The 19,484-nt window shown below is 40.8% G+C and overlaps 1 protein-coding gene across 1 annotated transcript; it reads left to right on the forward strand.

The window, feature by feature from the left end:
* Window positions 1-7,512: 7,512 nt before the first annotated feature.
* On the forward strand, window positions 7,513-19,246 carry LOC148096930 (glutathione synthetase-like). The gene is made up of 13 exons (XM_087833568.1): window positions 7,513-7,589; window positions 8,194-8,335; window positions 10,738-10,883; window positions 11,047-11,122; window positions 12,123-12,262; window positions 14,604-14,720; window positions 15,054-15,134; window positions 15,256-15,333; window positions 15,460-15,529; window positions 16,481-16,675; window positions 16,819-16,900; window positions 18,522-18,711; window positions 18,836-19,246. Exons 2-13 carry the CDS (start codon window positions 8,198-8,200, stop codon window positions 18,957-18,959), a joined length of 1,437 nt encoding a protein of 478 aa, XP_087689694.1. The 5' UTR covers window positions 7,513-7,589; window positions 8,194-8,197; the 3' UTR covers window positions 18,960-19,246.
* The last annotated feature ends 238 nt before the right edge of the window (window positions 19,247-19,484 follow it).

The raw sequence follows: 19,484 nt of genomic DNA on the forward strand, positions 1-19,484 counted from the left end.
TCACAAATGTGGGGATTAAATTGTGTTAAAATGTACAAAACAGTGATGTCATGTTTTGTGACGAGGACCCAGGCACAGAGAGACTTGATGAATTTAAGAATCTTATGATTTAATAAAGAAATTTGCAGACTTGCACAGAGATGGTAAAATTATGATGAGTGATAACGGAGATGAAGACAACAGACAATGAGGACAGCGAGAAACAGGGGTTTAAATGCACCAAGGAGACAGTTATAGAGATCTCGGGACAACTGGAGACATTTAAGGATGCAGGGACTGACAGAGACAGGGAAGAAGTCTCATTGTGACAAGTAAAGTTTATCTTGCCTGGCTGGGCAGCTCTCTGGGTGCTCAGCACCCCCAAAGCTCTGATCCTAGAATCGCCCCTGCCCGCCACAATATAAAACAGGGAAGTACCGCCGTGTAATCCATTTATTTCAACAAAGTAACTGTATTCTAAATACCACCTTTTTAAACGGTAACTGTAACGGAATACAGTTACTCATATTTTGTATTTTAAATACGTAACGGCGGTACATGTATTCCATTACTCCCCAACACTGGTCAAGTATCTCTGCTCTATATAAGGTTCAGGCACGTGCAGGGGGGGGGGGCTAGAGGGGCTTGAGCACCCGCCCCTTTCCTGATGGGTGCCCAAAGTGCCCTTTTGTTGAGGCAACTTTTAAAAAAAGATTATTTATTTTTTTTAATGTGTGTGTGCGTGCGGAGTCCTGTCTGTGTGTCTGTGTGTGTGTGTGTGTGGGGTATATTTATGTTTAAATTCTGCTCTGATTCCCCTTGATTGTATCTGTAACATGCAACTTCTGTCAGTGCTACTGGAAAGAGAATTTCCCGGAGGAACTCACCTGAGGGATTAATAAAGTTTCATCTAATCTGAAAATTGTGGACTTTTCAGGAAATGTATTAAAAAAAACTAAAACAAGAGTAAGATGGGACAGTTAGAAGGAAATAAGAAACTCAATTCATTTTAATTAAATAAATTGTTCCCATATGTCTATATGCTGTCAAACTGGCAGTAAGAAACATGGTTTTAAATAGCTCTATATGGCATTACTAGCACTTCGACCTTCAGATCAATTTATTAATGGAGAGGTCACAGGTCAAATGTGACATATATACACTACTTTCTACATGATGACAATAAACAGCACACTTTTAAGAGTCATACTTCCTAAATTATAAGGCTTTTTGTCAATTTTTGACCAACAGATCATGACACTGACCTTGAAGACCTCTGTGGATGTTGGGTGAAATCAAACGGATTGGTCACATGAGCCCACACTACGCCCCCACAAGGTTTTTTTTATTTTTTATTTTTGTATCTGAATTCATTAAAAAAAGTTTTGAGTTATCCTATTTACAGACAATAAGACAGAATATCAGGCACAGATGCAAACACTAACAACCTCCCTGGCAGAGGTTATGTCAGACGTTCCCAAAGTGTGGGGCCCGCCCCCTAGGGGGGGCGCAGAGCCATTGCAGGGGGGGGCGCGGCATGAAAAGGGAAAAAACAAAACAACGCTTGGACACTGCTGGCACGGGGCGCCCACACAAACGCAAAGCAGGGGATGAAGCATCGCTGAATATGCTTCCAAACCAACTTTATCCTAAGCCAAAGACAAGAAAATATGGTGAAGCATATCTTCCTTTGGCTTCACCTGCACAAGTGCCGAGGTAGGTCTCCCCTGCAAAATTGGTTTTCCCTGCGTCAGGAGCAAGCGCTGGGCTCTTCAAATCACGGACAAACAGTATTCCACATTCTTGATTTTTAGTTCACAAACACTTGTTGTAATGACTAACTACTCCTGACATTTTGGAGATGTTTGCTCTTTATACAGTAAAGTTACAGTGGGATACAAATAATATCAGGCTGATCCTGCCACGATTTGTTCCCCGGTTCAAATCACGGACAAACAGTATCCCACAGCTGTTTATGTTTTTAAACCCATTTTGCACAGAGAGGCATTTTTAAAAAAAAAAAATGTATTGATAGCAATGTTGAATATTATTACACAGGAAAAAAACAACTACATGTAAAATAATTACACCGTGACGCCTCTGACTTTGTAAATGGAAGGACAGTAACTGCGTGTTTATATGTAAGCGTGTAAAACCTGAAGATAGAGACAAAATACTGTTAATCTGACTATCTGCCATTCTGCAATTCCTCTCATGTAAGCAATAACGTGCGCACAGCGTGACGTGAAAAAAAGACACATACTCGCCCCCAAAGATTTCTTCCTTTTTTTTGACAATATTTGCTGTTTGTGTGACACACTACTAAAAATATAAAAAGCATTCAGTACTTGGTTGAGACGTAAGATTTTAACAACAAAAGTATACATAACCGCTCCCCCCTTCCAAAATGGGTTGTTCCAGCTCAGTTTCTGTTGTGACAGGCACAACAGAAACTGTTAAACTGACAAAGAGAAGAAACCTGATTTTACTTACACAATCTGGAAGTTGTGTCCTCCCTATATTAAAGCTGCTATACAGAATCTGCAAAACAAACTGGGTTGAAACATTTTTGACCCTCTTTAACAACATTCCAACATAACATTATAATTGATTGGGGAGATTAAAAATATATCATTAATTTTAATGTAGTTCAGCCACAACTCTACTAAAACCTCAGCCAGTAATAGGTAGGCCAGCTTTTGGACTGTCCAGCTGTCTGTATGTCTGCTGCATTACATACATCACATTTGCACACTATCAGAAAGAGCCAAACAGCCCTGGTGGAGTGAGGAGCTGTAAAGAGAAGCAGATGCTCTGTTTATATTCTAAAAATGTTTTAAGCTAGCTTGTTTCAAAATACTGCAGCTTTAAATGTTTTCTAAAAGCACACATACACTTATCAGTGTTTCTCACACTTTTTACAGTGTGTACCACCTGATAAAAATGTCAAGCTCTCCCAAGTACCACTATGAAAGCATGAAAGTCATAAATCTTACAACACAAAATTATTATTATTAAATGAGTAAAATTAGTATCTGCAGTAAAGATTTTTTCATACATTGTATACATTCTACCACAGGCAAAGTTGCCTCCATTTTTATAGTTTTTATTAATATTTTGTAATAATTTATTTGTAATAATTTATTGTTTTGGGAGTATTTTTTTATGTATCTGTATTATATTATACATACACATTAAAAGTGAATCTCTGTCCAAAAATGCACTCAGTTTACTTTTTACTCACTATGAGCATCATTCATTATTCTCCCCCAGTAATTAAGGTTAGGATATGTATTTTTTTTTTTATTCCAATCCATTCTTCTTTTGCAGCATTTAAATAACCTTGATCTGATTTGATGGTTTTGTTACAGACTTTTCAAAAAAGTGTTTTGCTTTTCTTTCACAAATGTGGGGATTAAATTGTGTTAAAATGTACAAAACAGTGATGTCATGTTTTGTGACGAGGACCCAGGCACAGAGAGACTTGATGAATTTAAGAATCTTATGATTTAATAAAGAAATTTGCAGACTTGCACAGAGATGGTAAAATTATGATGAGTGATAACGGAGATGAAGACAACAGACAATGAGGACAGCGAGAAACAGGGGTTTAAATGCACCAAGGAGACAGTTATAGAGATCTCGGGACAACTGGAGACATTTAAGGATGCAGGGACTGACAGAGACAGGGAAGAAGTCTCATTGTGACAAGTAAAGTTTATCTTGCCTGGCTGGGCAGCTCTCTGGGTGCTCAGCACCCCCAAAGCTCTGATCCTAGAATCGCCCCTGCCCGCCACAATATAAAACAGGGAAATACCGCCGTGTAATCCATTTATTTCAACAAAGTAACTGTATTCTAAATACCACCTTTTTAAACGGTAACTGTAACGGAATACAGTTACTCATATTTTGTATTTTAAATACGTAACGGCGGTACATGTATTCCATTACTCCCCAACACTGGTCAAGTATCTCTGCTCTATATAAGGTTCAGGCACGTGCAGGGGGGGGGCTAGAGGGGCTTGAGCACCTGCCCCTTTCCTGATGGGTGCCCAAAGTGCCCTTTTGTTGAGGCAACTTTTAAAAAAAAATTATTTATTTTTTTTAATGTGTGTGTGCGTGCGGAGTCCTGTCTGTGTGTGTGTGTGTGTGTGTGTGTGTGGGGTATATTTATGTTTAAATTCTGCTCTGATTCCCCTTGATTGTATCTGTAACATGCAACTTCTGTCAGTGCTACTGGAAAGAGAATTTCCCGGAGGAACTCACCTGAGGGATTAATAAAGTTTCATCTAATCTGAAAATTGTGGACTTTTCAGGAAATGTATTAAAAAAAACTAAAACAAGAGTAAGATGGGACAGTTAGAAGGAAATAAGAAACTCAATTCATTTTAATTAAATAAATTGTTCCCATATGTCTATATGCTGTCAAACTGGCAGTAAGAAACATGGTTTTAAATAGCTCTATATGGCATTACTAGCACTTCGACCTTCAGATCAATTTATTAATGGAGAGGTCACAGGTCAAATGTGACATATGTTTATACACTACTTTCTACATGATGACAATAAACAGCACACTTTTAAGAGTCATACTTCCTAAATTATAAGGCTTTTTGTCAATTTTTGACCAACAGATCATGACACTCACCTTGAAGACCTCTGTGGATGTTGGGTGAAATCAAACGGATTGGTCACATGAGCCCACACTACGCCCCCACAAGGTTTTTTTTATTTTTGTATCTGAATTCATTAAAAAAAGTTTTGAGTTATCCTATTTACAGACAATAAGACAGAATATCAGGCACAGATGCAAACACTAACAACCTCCCTGGCAGAGGTTATGTCAGACGTTCCCAAAGTGTGGGGCCCGCTCCCTAGGGGGGGCGCAGAGCCATTGCAGGGGGGGCGCGGCATGAAAAGGGAAAAAACAAAACAACGCTTGGACACTGCTGGCACGGGGCGCCCACACAAACGCAAAGCAGGAGATGAAGCATCGCTGAATATGCTTCCAAACCAACTTTATTCTAAGCCAAAGACAAGAAAATATGGTGAAGCATATCTTCCTTTGGCTTCACCTGCACAAGTGCCGAGGTAGGTCTCCCCTGCAAAATTGGTTTTCCCTGCGTCAGGAGCAAGCGCTGGGCTCTTCAAATCACGGACAAACAGGATCCCACATTCTTGATTTTTAGTTCACAAACACTTGTTGTAATGACTAACTACTCCTGACATTTTGGAGATGTTTGCTCTTTATACAGTAAAGTTACAGTGGGATACAAATAATATCAGGCTGATCCTGCCACGATTTGTTCCCCGGTTCAAATCACGGACAAACAGTATCCCACAGCTGTTTATGTTTTTAAACCCATTTTGCACAGAGAGGCATTTTTAAAAAAAAAAATGTATTGATAGCAATGTTGAATATTATTACACAGGAAAAAAACAACTACATGTAAAATAATTACACCGTGACGCCTCTGACTTTGTAAATGGAAGGACAGTAACTGCGTGTTTATATGTAAGCGTGTAAAACCTGAAGATAGAGACAAAATACTGTTAATCTGACTATCTGCCATTCTGCAATTCCTCTCATGTAAGCAATAACGTGCGCACAGCGTGACGTGAAAAAAAGACACATACTCGCCCCCAAAGATTTCTTCCTTTTTTTTGACAATATTTGCTGTTTGTGTGACACACTACTAAAAATATAAAAAGCATTCAGTACTTGGTTGAGACGTAAGATTTTAACAACAAAAGTATACATAACCGCTCCCCCCTTCCAAAATGGGTTGTTCCAGCTCAGTTTCTGTTGTGACAGGCACAACAGAAACTGTTAAACTGACAAAGAGAAGAAACCTGATTTTACTTACACAATCTGGAAGTTGTGTCCTCCCTATATTAAAGCTGCTATACAGAATCTGCAAAACAAACTGGGTTGAAACATTTTTGACCCTCTTTAACAACATTCCAACATAACATTATAATTGATTGGGGAGATTAAAAATATATCATTAATTTTAATGTAGTTCAGCCACAACTCTACTAAAACCTCAGCCAGTAATAGGTAGGCCAGCTTTTGGACTGTCCAGCTGTCTGTATGTCTGCTGCATTACATACATCACATTTGCACACTATCAGAAAGAGCCAAACAGCCCTGGTGGTCCTGTCTGTGCCCCTCAACAATAATATTTAACTATTAATCACAGTTTTGCTAAATAAAAGGATCTGGCTTGCATCAGTCACATAATCACCATTAACCAATGATCGTCCTGGTTACGAGCCGGGACCGAGCTCACAAAAAGCACGCACATTTTTTGCAGTCCGGAGCTGTAGGAGAAACACAAATTAACTCAGAGACACAGACTGATGCGACAAAACCAGTAAGTAGGTGTACAGCGTAGCCTGTAGTCTGTAGCACACAGGAGTATTAGCTTATTACGTACACGTTGGTAAGCTGTCTTGTTGCAACTGATGAACTGAAACAAATGAGCGTGCTGTGTTTGCAACAGCGTGACAAACATTACCTGTCCTTTTATTAACTGCACAAGTAGTGCTGGTCATAGCTGCTGGCTACCTGTGTAAGGCTGTCATGGGTCTGCAGCTCTGTCACCGTTTTAGGGAACATATTTAGTTTTAAAGTAAGTTTCCGGGCTTTTCCTGCCTTTCTGGAGGGATTATATTTCACTAAAAACGATCTAATATGCATGTCCACATAATTATGCATTATTATAATATATTAAAAAACACACGCTGTATTTTAAAGAACATACATTAAGAAGCAGATTATATTAGATTTACATTTTAAATAAGACAAAATTAGGATTTTACAGCAGTAAAATGATTGTATCTCTACAGTTTAAAAATGTAATAAGCTTTCCCCCTGCACAGAGTGGATAGTGAAACAAATGGAATCATCATAATGACATTATTTCATATTTATTACTTCCCCCTCCTCATTGCTTTATTATTGTAGCTCTAGTAATAAATAATAATGTAAGGATTCTGGATCAGCACAGTGATGCCCATAGTATATACAGTATTCTGAAGAAGGTCTAAAATGTCACTGTGTGTGCGTGCATGTGTGTGTTTTATTTAGATGGATTTTTAAAAAATAATTATTACTCATGATATGACATTGTCCAGACATGGCTGGTAAGGACATGAGAAGGAAACAGTAGGAGCTGTGTGAGGCTACTAAAGGCAGTGTTATAACATTTTTCTGTCATCATTTTATTATAGATTAAGTGCTGAGTTGTTAGGTGTGGATAATTAGATTATAGTTTATTGCAACAGCAAGTTGTGCTTTGTTCTCAGATAGACAGCAAGTGGAGAGTGATATATGAAATGATGGGATGGAAGGAAGAAGAGAAGCAAAGAGTGATTCACAGGCAGAGCCTAAATTATTTCTCACAGTTTTTTGTTGCCTTATGGTTCCAAGCACTGTCACCAATCTTTGCATTTTGTTAGTATCTCATGACACTTGTTTAATCAGCTACCATCTCTCCTATGGACTTTTTAATGTCTACAGTCTCAGACCAGCACAGCCCTGCCCTCCAGCACTATCAGCAGCAGGAGCAGCAGCAACCCCTCAACAGCAACATTGTACCCATCAGGTAAAACATCGGCTACGTTTACTTTGCCTTGTTGCCCATATTAGATTCTTGATGAATGTGTGTTGTTGTTGTTATTCAGCCTGGTTCAATTGCCCCTTTTTAACTTTGAGCACCCGCCCCTTTAAACCTCTCTGCACGGCCCTGTTGTGATGCACCGTGGAAGGTAAAGGGTGGCAGTCTTAATCGCTCTCTGCATAAGTGTGAAAGTATTTGATGAGAGCACAGTCCAAGGGAACCTTCTAGGTTGATAGCTAACTAGCTTCTACTACCGGTGACTGCTAACAGACGGTGTTAAACGACCTGGTTAAAACTTAAGAAGGTAAGTTAGCCACACGTGTTGTTTTGATGTTATAAACTATCCTATAACACGATAATTACAGAAAAGAAAATATTTAATGTATTGTTTAATGTTATTATCGATGTATGACGTGTTTCATTGTAATTATTGTTATTTAAATATAATTTATTTTAGTATTTACGCTTGTGTATTGTGTATATGTATATGTGTATCATTTAAAGCAGTTTAGGAAATTTAAGTGATGAGTAAACACTGCGGTAATAACGTTAGCAGTAATAGTAATCTTATTTGGTTATCCTACTTCAGGTGAATGACAATGGCGCAGGGGATACCAGACGAGATGCTGATGAACTCGGCTTTGATAAAAAAATTGGCAGAGGGGGCAAAAGACTCAGCTGTTACACAGGGTGTCCTAATGAGGCTCCAGGAGACCCCCAACTCATCTGAGGTGCGAATTATACACACATGTAGCATGTAGCGGTTGTAGCATTGAGGGGTGGCTGTAGGTCAGGAGGTAGAGCAGGTCATCTACTAATCGGAAGCTTTGATCGTGGCTGGCTGCTCCAGTCTGCATGCCAAATGTCACTGGGCAAGATACTATCCACAGGTTGTGTGAATGTGTGTGAATGTTAGATAGAAAACACATATAAAAAGTATATAAAAAAGTGCCCGTATGAATGGGTGTGAATGGGTGAATGAGGCAAGTTGTATAAAGTACTTTCAGTGCTTAGGTACTTTCAGTTTGCTAGAAGCACTTTCACTGGTTTTTCATTGTTGGATAATTGTTAGTATAGTTATATAATCTTAAAGAGGGAACGTATACTTGTGAAACTCGTATAAAATTTGCAAGTCTGCTCATGTATGATTTTGAATCGTCTTATTATATTCGTTCTTGCCCCACCCAACAACTGCACCTGAAAGAGTAAAGCTACAGACCATGAGAATACATTTCCTCAAAATATTCATTCAGGGGAAGACGCTACATATTTGTAACATGTAGTGTATATTTGTAATATTACACTTTTCCTGGTGTTAGGTTTAGTGAAGCCACGTAACAAAGCACGTTCCATTGTTGCTTTTGGATTATGGAACTACTGGGAACATGTTGACTGACTGATTCTTAAACAAACAGGTAACCAGTGAAGGGAGGCTAAAATTTCAGGAATCTGGTCTTGCTTCTCTTTAGCCATTAATAGGTAACCTACAGTATTTTAGACCAGCTGCAAACGTGTAATAGATGTCATATTAAGACTGTGGGATTATAATATTATTTTATGCCATGTTAGACCCCTAATTAAAGATTGTGAATTACTATGTAGTTTTAGTTTGCATTATTCTCCTGAATTAGAAGAAGGTGATAACTATTACATTTGTTAAACTGATTTGCATTACATTAGACTGCTGATTTATTGTGAATGAATGATATTGTTTTATGATGCATTATACGGCTGAGTTATAAGAAATACTGTTTGCAGAAAGTCATCGTCTTATTTGTCTGATTGGAAGAGAACAGAGCATACTGCCCCATCTCAGCAGGAGCAGATAAACAGGGAGCCAAGGTCGTAGCTTAGGCGCTGTGTGAGAGAAAGAATGTGAATGTTTAGGCTTTTATGATTAGGTGGGGGCCACTAGAGGCTATAACAGTTTGATCAAGGCTCCACCATTTTGAGATCTGATGCTGTCTGCTCTATGGTGTCCATCTCCCACGCGTGTGTTCATTAAATCATCGTTTGACTCAAACCGGCCGGACCGGTGTGATTATTTTGGTTTTCCTCTTGTATCCATCCCCAATATTTGAATCTGTAACAAGACCAATGCACAGTTTTCCTGGCAATGGACAAACCCAGAGTCGTCCATCGGATCGCCAGACGGAGACTTTTGGGAATATAGCGTATGACCAATTGCAGGTCTTTAAAACAAAGGGTTAATTCAGTCATACCGAACTGAATGAGACTGACATTAACAACTGATTTAATCTGTTTGTCCAGTTTTAGCTGAATGTGATTGAATGGCCATGAGCAAAGTAGTGAAGTAGTTATACTTTAAATAAATGCTTAAACTAGGGATGCACCGATACCAGTATTGGTATCGGTGCATCCCTAGTTTAAGCCTATCGGCCTCGATACCACATTTTCTAAAGTACTCGTACTCGTTAAAAGTCCCCTGATACTGATACCACGGTCTGAGACCTGTCTATGTTTGAGCGGCATGTAAGGGGTTAATCACAGGCGCCGAGTGCCCGCCCCCAGGCCCCGGCTGCAGCTCAGAGCTGAGAGAAGGGCAGGCGAGACAAGTCAGCCGTGTGGAACTATTTCAAAGTGAACGAAGACGGGAAAACAAAGGCGGACTGCAAATTGTGCTCAGCGAAATTGTCCAGAGGAGGCTCAAAAGGTAGCACATTTAACACAAGTAATTTAATCAAGCACCAAAATCCCAACACGACAACGAGTACAAAGAGTTTACCCACGCTTATTTACCCATGCTTATTAGCACAGAGGAGCATAGCTGATGCTATAGCAGTGGGACGGAAAATAGTTCGGCATTTTAAACATTCCGCCTTAGCCTACTCCCGCCTCGAGGACATTCAGGGACAGCTCAACCAGCCAATAAAAAGACTGCAGCAGGACGTACAGACGAGGTATTACATGCTCCAGTCCCTCATTGAGCAAAAGCGAGTGCTGGGCGTGTCCGAGCATGAACTCCCTGACTATCTCACTGCTCACCAATGGGCTCTTATGGAGACGACTGTTACCATCCCCGCCCCCTTTGAGGGACTAACTAAAAAAGTGAGCAGCTACGACGCACTAGCCTCTCACATTTTTTCCTCACATTTTACATCTTGTTTTTCAGGTGGTCTCCTTTGCTCCATTCACACTGTTCCCCACACCTGTACCCAAAGCTGTATTCTCCCAGGCTCTGGCAGTGCAAACACACTACAACACCCTGGTGGACAAGATTAGTCTGGATGCAGACTTCCTACAAGAAACTTTGGCTAGGTAGGATGCATTATGACCTCATGTATGTGGTTTGGAAGAAAAAAACTCATTATTGTCACAGTCTCTGAAGTCTGTCTTCAAATGACCTGTTAGTTTAATTCAAAATGAATACACTGTGATGAAAAACCTGCTGACAAGATTTTAACAAAGTGTCTGTTTACAGCACCATCGCTGTGGATGATTTCACTGCAAGGTTGTTCAAAATCCACCAACAGATCCTTAAAGAAGGCAGGTCACAGGTACGTCAGCACAGCCGCGATGACACTGGTGTTAGGGGGAGCTCAGGAGGCAGAGTCTGCCAGTTGGAAGGTTGGCGGATTGATTACCCAGTTTGTCCAGATTCCAGTTTTCTTAGGCAAAATGCTGAACCCAGAGTTTCCCCCAGTGCATCCAGTGTGTGCTAAGTTAGACAAGGCAGTTTGGATGCGTTTGTGTGATTGGGTGAATAGGGTTTGCAGTAAAAAGCTCCTTTCAGTTAGAGCAAAGTGCTGCATAATTACCATTCCATTTACCATCATCATTTTACTTGAGCTGTTTGGGCTCTAAGGCCTTGGTGTGTTGCTAAATCCAACAAAGCTGTTTGCTTGCACTCAATAAGGATTCAAAAGTAGTGAAAAGAAAGAGTGTATAAAAAAAATCAAACAGTTTCTAGTTAAGGAAGATTGGATTTCAAATAGAGTATTTGTAGAATGAACATCTTGGGTCATCACTGCAGGTGTGAGGTTGTGTTAACGTTTACAGGAATGATTTTTCAGCCTATCTGTTCCTTTGTGGTGTTGGCTGTTTTGGGTTACCTGCACCACTGTGTGTTTTCACCATGAAAACCTTTCTATCTGGCTTCTTTTGGGGCCATTTTTGGAGGGAATTTTTTTAAAAAGTTGGAAATGGATTGATGATGCAGGCTCTTTTCTTTTTGGGCTTCGTATGGTAGCCATTAAATCCTGAGAGATTTCTTATGAGAAAGAAAGACAGGGAACGACAGGGAGGAGAGGGGTGAGAGGCAAAAGCTATATTTTGGCTAAAACTAAAATCTTGCTTCAATTATCAGCTGTTCTGCTTTATTGCTTGACAAAGTTCTTCACAATTTTCTAAAACTCTGTGACATCTTTAGATCTGCTGTTGCATAGAATGAAGAAAACCATTAGGTTCTTACAACAGTGTAGCTGGGACCATAAAAACCTATTAATGGATTATAAAGTGACCAAATGCTGCAGCTGGGATTCTTTGCCTTTGTTACAGTCCATTGTGTTGGGTCTCAATCGGTCTGACTACATGCTGGACCAGAGAGAGAATGACACGCCTTCGCTAAAGCAGATAGAGATCAACACCATTGCTGCCAGTTTCGGAGGCCTTTCATCGCGCACGCCAGATGTACACAGGTAAGCAGGTCATTTATGTGTCCCCCATATTCTGTAGGTTAGCCACTAGAACTCAGCAGTAAGAGTGATCATGTTGGCCAAGACCTTCAAATATATTTACTGTCATCTTTATAGCCACCGTTTCACACAGCTGCTTTACCTTATTTTTAAAAAAAGATAAATAAAAACCCCACATTCCTTTATTTCCCCTTCAGTTGACACCAATCTCTTTGCTTTGCTGTCAGTAGGTTTGGGATTTAATACAGCTATAAACAATCTACAGGGTGGGCCATTTAAATTGATACACCGTAATAACATGGGAATGGTTGGTGATATTAAAGTCCTGTTTGTGGCACATGAGTATATGTGAGGGGGAAAACTCCTCAAGATGGGTGGTGACCCATGGTGGCCATTTAGAAGTCGGCCATCTTGGATACAACTTTTCAATAGGAAGAGGGCCATGTGACACATCAAACTTATTGGTAATGTCACAAGAAAAACAATGGTGTGCTTGGTTTCAACGTAACTTTATTCTTTCATGAGTTATTTACAAGTTTCTCTTAGTTCACAGCCATTGACGTGTCAAAGAGGTTAACACGTGAGGAGCAGATTGAAATTGCGTTAATATCTGGTGAACGCAGTAACCGGGTCATTTCAGCAGATTTCAATGCAAGACTCCCTACGAGACCACCCATCTCCCATGCTACAGTTAGCAAACTGCTTGCTAAGTTTTGTGAAACTGGTTCAGTGTTGGATTTGCCAAAATGTGGACGCAAGAAAACTGTCACTGATGAAGAAACATCAGTGGCTGTCCTAGCTTCATTCAGCAAGAGCCCACAGCGTAGCACTCGCCGCATGTCACTGGAGAGTGGCATTAGTCGAACATCCCTTCGGCGGATATTAGCTACTCACAAATGGCACCCTTACAAACTCCACCTACTGCAGCATCTCAATGAGGATGACCCAGATCGGCGCACAGAATTTGCAGAATGGGCAAAACAAAAATTGGAACAGGACCCTCAGTTCACGCAGAAGATTTTGTTCAGTGATGAAGCAAACTTTTATGTGAATGGTGAAGTTAACAAACAAAACCACCGCAATTGGTCTGACACTGACCCACATTGGATGGATCCCTCCAAGACTGTTGGAACAACAAAAGTGATGGTTTGGTGGGGTATATGGGGTACAACGATAGTGGGTCCATTCTTCATCAATGGAAACCTCAAGGCCACTGGATATTTGAAATTGCTACATGATGATGTGTTTCCCTCTTTATGCACTGAAGCTGGCACGTTCCCTGAGTTTTTCCAGCAAGATGGTGCACCACCACATTATGGGTGCCAGGTCCGAGCATTCCTAGATGAACAGTTTCCTGGAAAGTGGATTGGTCTCCCGATCTGACCCCCTTAGACTTTTATCTTGAAAAAGCACCTGAAACTACAGATACTGGATGCCTGTGCTGCCATTTCTCCTGCAGTGTTGCTATCAGTGTGTGAAGAGAAGAGGGTTGCATTGACAATCCAACACAATGGGCAGCACATTGAACACATTTTATAAGTGGTCAGAAACTTGTAAATAACTCATGAAAGAATAAAGTTACGTTGAAACCAAGCACACCATTGTTTTTCTTGTGACATTACCAATAAGTTTGATGTGTCACATGGCCCTCTTCCTATTGAAAAGTTGTATCCAAGATGGCCGACTTCTAAATGGCCACAATGGTCACCACCCATCTTGAGGAGTTTGCCCCCTCACATATACTAATGTGCCACAAACAGGACTTTAATATCACCAACCATTCCCATGTTATTACGGTGTATCCATATAAATGGCCCACCCTGTATAAAAGATAGACATAGCCTTTGTGTCTGAAAAATGAAGCCACTGCAGAAGTTCTTTTAATCTGCATTCTTTTCAATGGCCAAGAGGGGGCGCCTCTTGTGGTTGTGAAAGATATTCCGTTGTGTAGACGTCTACATGAAAATGCCCCTGTTATGAGTTTATAGGCTCATTAATGTCATGTCTTATTAAATACAATATAAAGTTAATTTAATATAGACTATATAAGGCAGGATTGATTGACAAGTTGCTAGCCTATGGCTGTACAGTTTCCCACAGTTTATCAGTTTCAAGGTGGCAAGATGATGGCAGCGAAAATGCTCATCTTAAGGCGTCACAGCGCAACTTTGCTAATGACTGGGGGATGGAATGGTGGTGGCTGTGTCCATCTTTTATTTACAATCTTTATTTAAGTTGAATGAGGGAGAGTGAGACTGGATTGTTCGAGGCATGGTCAGGAAATAATGATGCATAATGTGCTGTGATTAGGTTTGCTGAGAGTGCTTACAATCTTGCTTGACAGACATATCCTGAAGATGGCCGGCAGGCTGGAGGAGAGCGAGCGTATCCTGGATAATAATCCTGCAGCTGGTCTGGCCAGGGCTATTGCCAAAGCCTGGGAGCTCTATGGATCAGAGAAGTAAGAATGAAGTACAATCATCAAGTACATGCCAGACATGGTGTTGATTGCTCTTTGCTTTATTCACTTGGTCTAATTATGTCACCATACATGATGAATTAATTAGTATATCCAGAATAAAACATCTTGCCAGTGGAAATGTACATTCAAACACTGCTTCTGCTGGTGTGGTTGCTCAGTGCATCATAATATTACAAACATTTCTTCAGGACAACAAAGGCCAGTGACAGTTTTGGTAGTATGGGGCACCAAAAAGCAAATCATTTCAGTTAAAATTAAAACCGTGAGAACCAAAAGTCCAGAAATTTTGAGGTGCAGTTGTTGTCGTTGCAGAGCAGTCGTCGTGTTCTTGGTGGAAGACGTCCAGAGAAATATCTTTGATCAGCGATTCGTTGAGTATGAACTTTGGAAGAGGTAGGTGTTACATGTGAAGGGTTAGAGCTCTCATACCTGCATGTTTTCTTTGTGTGGAAGTTAAAACATTATCTTAAAGCATTTGAAGAGTTGTGCTTTTCACCAACATGCCGTGTTTCAGAAACATTCACGTAATAAGACTGCGGTTTGAAGATGTCTTTAAAGCAGGCTCCCTTGATCAGGACAAGAGGCTTTTTGTGTAAGTCGATTTCTGTCAGCTCACAATGCACTGACACATTATTTAAGTGTATCATTCTCAAACAAAAACTATGTGTTACGCATAGCAGTGGTCTTTAATGTGTCTTTTATGTCGCTTTCACTTCAGGGACGGCAAAGAGGTCGCCGTGGTGTATTTCAGGAATGGTTACATGCCTGACAACTACCCTTCTGAACAGGTCCAACTTTTGATTTGCACACAGAATGGAAGATTACATTAGAGTTTAGTTAGAAACATGCAACATGCAGACTTACTTAAAATGATTCGTATTCATGAGAAACTGGAACGTCATTATCATCCAGTTTATTTCTTTCCCTGCCTAGCAACACCAAGTCTAGCCCTGATTGGCTGATATAAGTGACAACAGACCTGTCGCTGTGTCAGCCTGAATGGGTGATTAGATGGTAAATGGCCTGTATTTGTATAGCGCTTTACACTACATTCAGTCATTCACACACACATTCACACACTGGTAATGGCAAGCTACATTGTAGCCGCACTGACAGAGGCGAGGCTGCCGTGCCACCGGGCACTCTGACCACCACTAGTAGGCGGTAGGCAACCAGTAGGTGACCGAGACTGTTGATGCCGGGGCTCGAACCGGCAACCTTCCGATTACAAGACAAACTGCCAACTCTTGAGCCACAATGTTCTCTGCAACATTGTGTGTAGATACGTGCAGCTGTGTGTTAATTCTGCAGGCAGGAACAGGAAGTGAAGGAAAACTGGCGAGCACCCTGGAACCAACACTTAATTGGACATAACGAGTTAAAACAGTTTGCAAATTTAAGCCAAACTGCTGAATCTATTGTCCAGGTTCTCTTTGATAGCGTGAGTCTGTGTTGTTCTCCTTCATTCTTCTGTCTCTGTCTGTCAAATCTCAGCGTAATATAAACCAACTATTGTCACGATCTGCTGGTCGGTGTGCTGGCTGTTTTGTCAGGAATCTCAACCACGAGAAAGTCTGAACGAACAAAGCTAAAAAACCTGCGACAGTGTGTAAAACGTTATTAGCAGCAGTGAAATAAGATTCCAAGAGTTAGTGAAATGGTAGAGGCTGTTTTATGCTGGAAAATCATCTAATGATAAAAAGACAAGCAGAGAATTCATTGTCTGTTTTCAATTGCAGAGCTGGGATGCTCGTCTCCTCATGGAGCGCTCTCGAGCTGTGAAGTGTCCAGATATCAGCACTCAGCTGGCTGGTACCAAGAAGGTTCAGCAAGTGCTCGCCAGACCTGGAGTCCTGGAGAGGTTCTTCCCGGACCAGCCTCAAGCTGTGCAGCAGATCCGAGCGACGTTCGCCGGCCTCTACACTCTAGACATGGTGAGAAAAAGCACACGATTTTTTCATTCTTTGGAAAGTTTGGCATTAGATAATCCTCACCTGGGTGTTGATGTTCAGTGTAAGCAATATCATTCACATTTTATTCCTCTCATTTATTTCTCTGTGGTTGTGCTCGTCTACAGGGTCCAGAGGGGGACAAAACGGTGTCAATGGCCTTGGCAGCACCAGAGCGGTTTGTCTTGAAGCCTCAGCGAGAAGGAGGAGGTAAACTGAACTTTTTAATAAAGCACACTTGATGTTAACACCAGAAGCAAATGATGGAACTTGTGTTGGTTTCTCACCATTTGTTAAACTCGGGAAGTTTAAGCAGTGCATGGATCTGCACACACGTGCAGCATTTGCTTGCATTCCATGTATGAGCTAGCCTCAGTCAAAACAGTGACGACACATACATGGCTGCCTGCTGTTTTGCGTTACTGTGTATCTACTGTGATTCATGCATGCTGTACTGTGACTGAGATAATAGTGTATACGAGACACACTTGACAACAACATTGATCAGGATGTGAAAAAGCTACTAGATACAAGTTAGCAAGTTATGGCTGACTAACCACCCTGCCTTACATCACTCTGGGCTAATACTGTAAAAAGCAATCATTAGTTTTCTTTGTAATATCAGATCATTTGTTTTGATAAATACATAGTTCAGTATCAGGGTTCATATGAGCTATTTTAGCAGTAATTTTATACATGAACTGGAAGGAGAACTTTGAGGAGCTGATGAATGTAGAAAATGAAAGAGAGAGGAGGATGGAGGAGGGGAGTTAGACGAGAGGGCAACCTGACTAGACCGTTTAACAGAGACTGAGAGGATCCCCGAGGAATGGAGAGGTGTGCTGCTGCTGATTTTCAAGAACAAGACAGATGTGCAAAGCTGTAGTAACTACAGGATAGTTACTGTACAAGGATAAATCAAGAAGCTATGGGACAAAGTTGCTGAGACTAGGTGAAAAAGAGGTGACGATCAGTGAGCAGGAGTTTGGCTTCGTGCTGAAAAGAGCACAACAGATTCTCTGGAGAGAAGGTGAAGGAAAGTCAGCTGACGTGAGACAGAATACATGTATGTGAGTCAGAGGGAGGCAGGTATAATGGTGGAGATACAAGAAGTAGAGATAGTGAAGGTAGATCAGATTTAATACTTGGGGTCAACTATCCACAGCAACAGACAGCACACAAGAGAAGTAAAGAGTTGGGTGCAGGCAGGGTGGAGTGGGTGGAGACAAGTGTCAGAGGGGATTTGTGACAGAAGGATAGCAGCAAGAGTGAAAGGGAAGGATTACAAGATGGCAGTGAGGCCTGCTATGATGTATGGTTTGGTGACAATGGCATTGACAAAAAGACAGAAGGCTGGGCTGGAGGTAGCAGAGCTGAAGATGGAGCTGCCAGGCAGGAGGAAGCGAAGAACCAAAGAGAAGGATGTGGTGAAGGAGGACATGCACAGGGTTGGTGTGACAGAGGAGAATGTTAGGGATAGCATGACAAAGGGGCAGATGATCCGCTGTGGCAACCCCTAAAGGGAGCATCTGAAAGAAAGACTACTTGAGGCAGTATTTGTTTAATATTTTTTTATTCTAAATATGTAGCAACTTGCTTGTACTAGCAAGCAGGCTAGCATTAGCCAACATAAGTAGGAAAAAACCCAGCCAAATAAAGATCTCTCCATATGCCTGTCAGACTGGCCGAATGTAGCCAGGTGTGGTTCCCTGGGTAAAACTGAACTTTCTTTTCACTAATTTTAAAAAGGGGTTTTATCTGCTAATGTGAAATAATTCCTATCTAGCCATGTCCATTTTATCTGTACTTAAGTGTAGTATTGTTTTTCTAGGTAACAACTTTTATGGATCAGAGATCTGCCAGGTCCTGGAACAAGTGAAGGAGAGTACCGAGCGTACAGCCTATATTCTGATGGATAAAATCCATCCAACCCCTGTAAGGAACTACCTGATGAAACAAGGCAGCCCCCTGAAAATAAGCAACTGTCTCAGTGAACTGGGAGTGTTTGGAGCATATGTAAGGTATGTGACCACTACTACATTGATATTAAACTCATTTTGTTTGTGGCTGTTTTTTTAGAAGTATTTGCAGATTCCCAATGTAGTGGTTGTTTCTAATGTTAGCCTTTTCTTTGTTTTCTTACAGGCAGGGTAAAGACATGGTGACAAATGAGTGTGTGGGCCATCTGCTGAGGACCAAGAGCTCAGAACACTCAGACGGGGGCGTCGCAGCAGGAGTGGCCGTGCTCGACAATCCTCTGCTGTTCTGAGATGTCACACTCCTGCCTGCACATACAAACCACAGTGAAGTCACAGCAGAAACGTCTCTTTAAAAAAAGAAAAAAGTATTTGTTTATTTTTTTAATAAGTTCAGTAATTAAGTGAAGAACAGTGACTAAATAAATAGTTTCTTGCATTTTTGATTTAATGATTGTGTTTAGGATTATTTCAGAAACATGTTTAGAGGATCTTTGTAAGCCTGTATTTACTTTAAAAGAAGGGAAGCACTTCTTCATTCTACAGAAAAGGTGACACATTACAGATGAGTTCATAAAAAGTGTCTCTGTCACTCTTTCAAGGCTCTGTCACTTTTTTTTTTTTTACTGAAACAGCATGGTAAAGTAGGCCTAGGGTGCCATCTTGTGGCAGTATGTTGTTACTACAACATATGAAATTGTGTTTTTATTGGAAATATAATTCAGCGCCACCAAGCCGCTCTCTCAGGTACAAACTGAACCTGTTTTTTTAGACATATAAATCACTAAACACATTGAAGCTTTTGGTTTTGTAAAAGT

Source organism: Neolamprologus brichardi, chromosome 20 (assembly GCF_056152115.1).
Source record: "Neolamprologus brichardi isolate AB-2024 chromosome 20, ASM5615211v1, whole genome shotgun sequence".
Taxonomy (NCBI): domain Eukaryota; kingdom Metazoa; phylum Chordata; class Actinopteri; order Cichliformes; family Cichlidae; genus Neolamprologus; species Neolamprologus brichardi.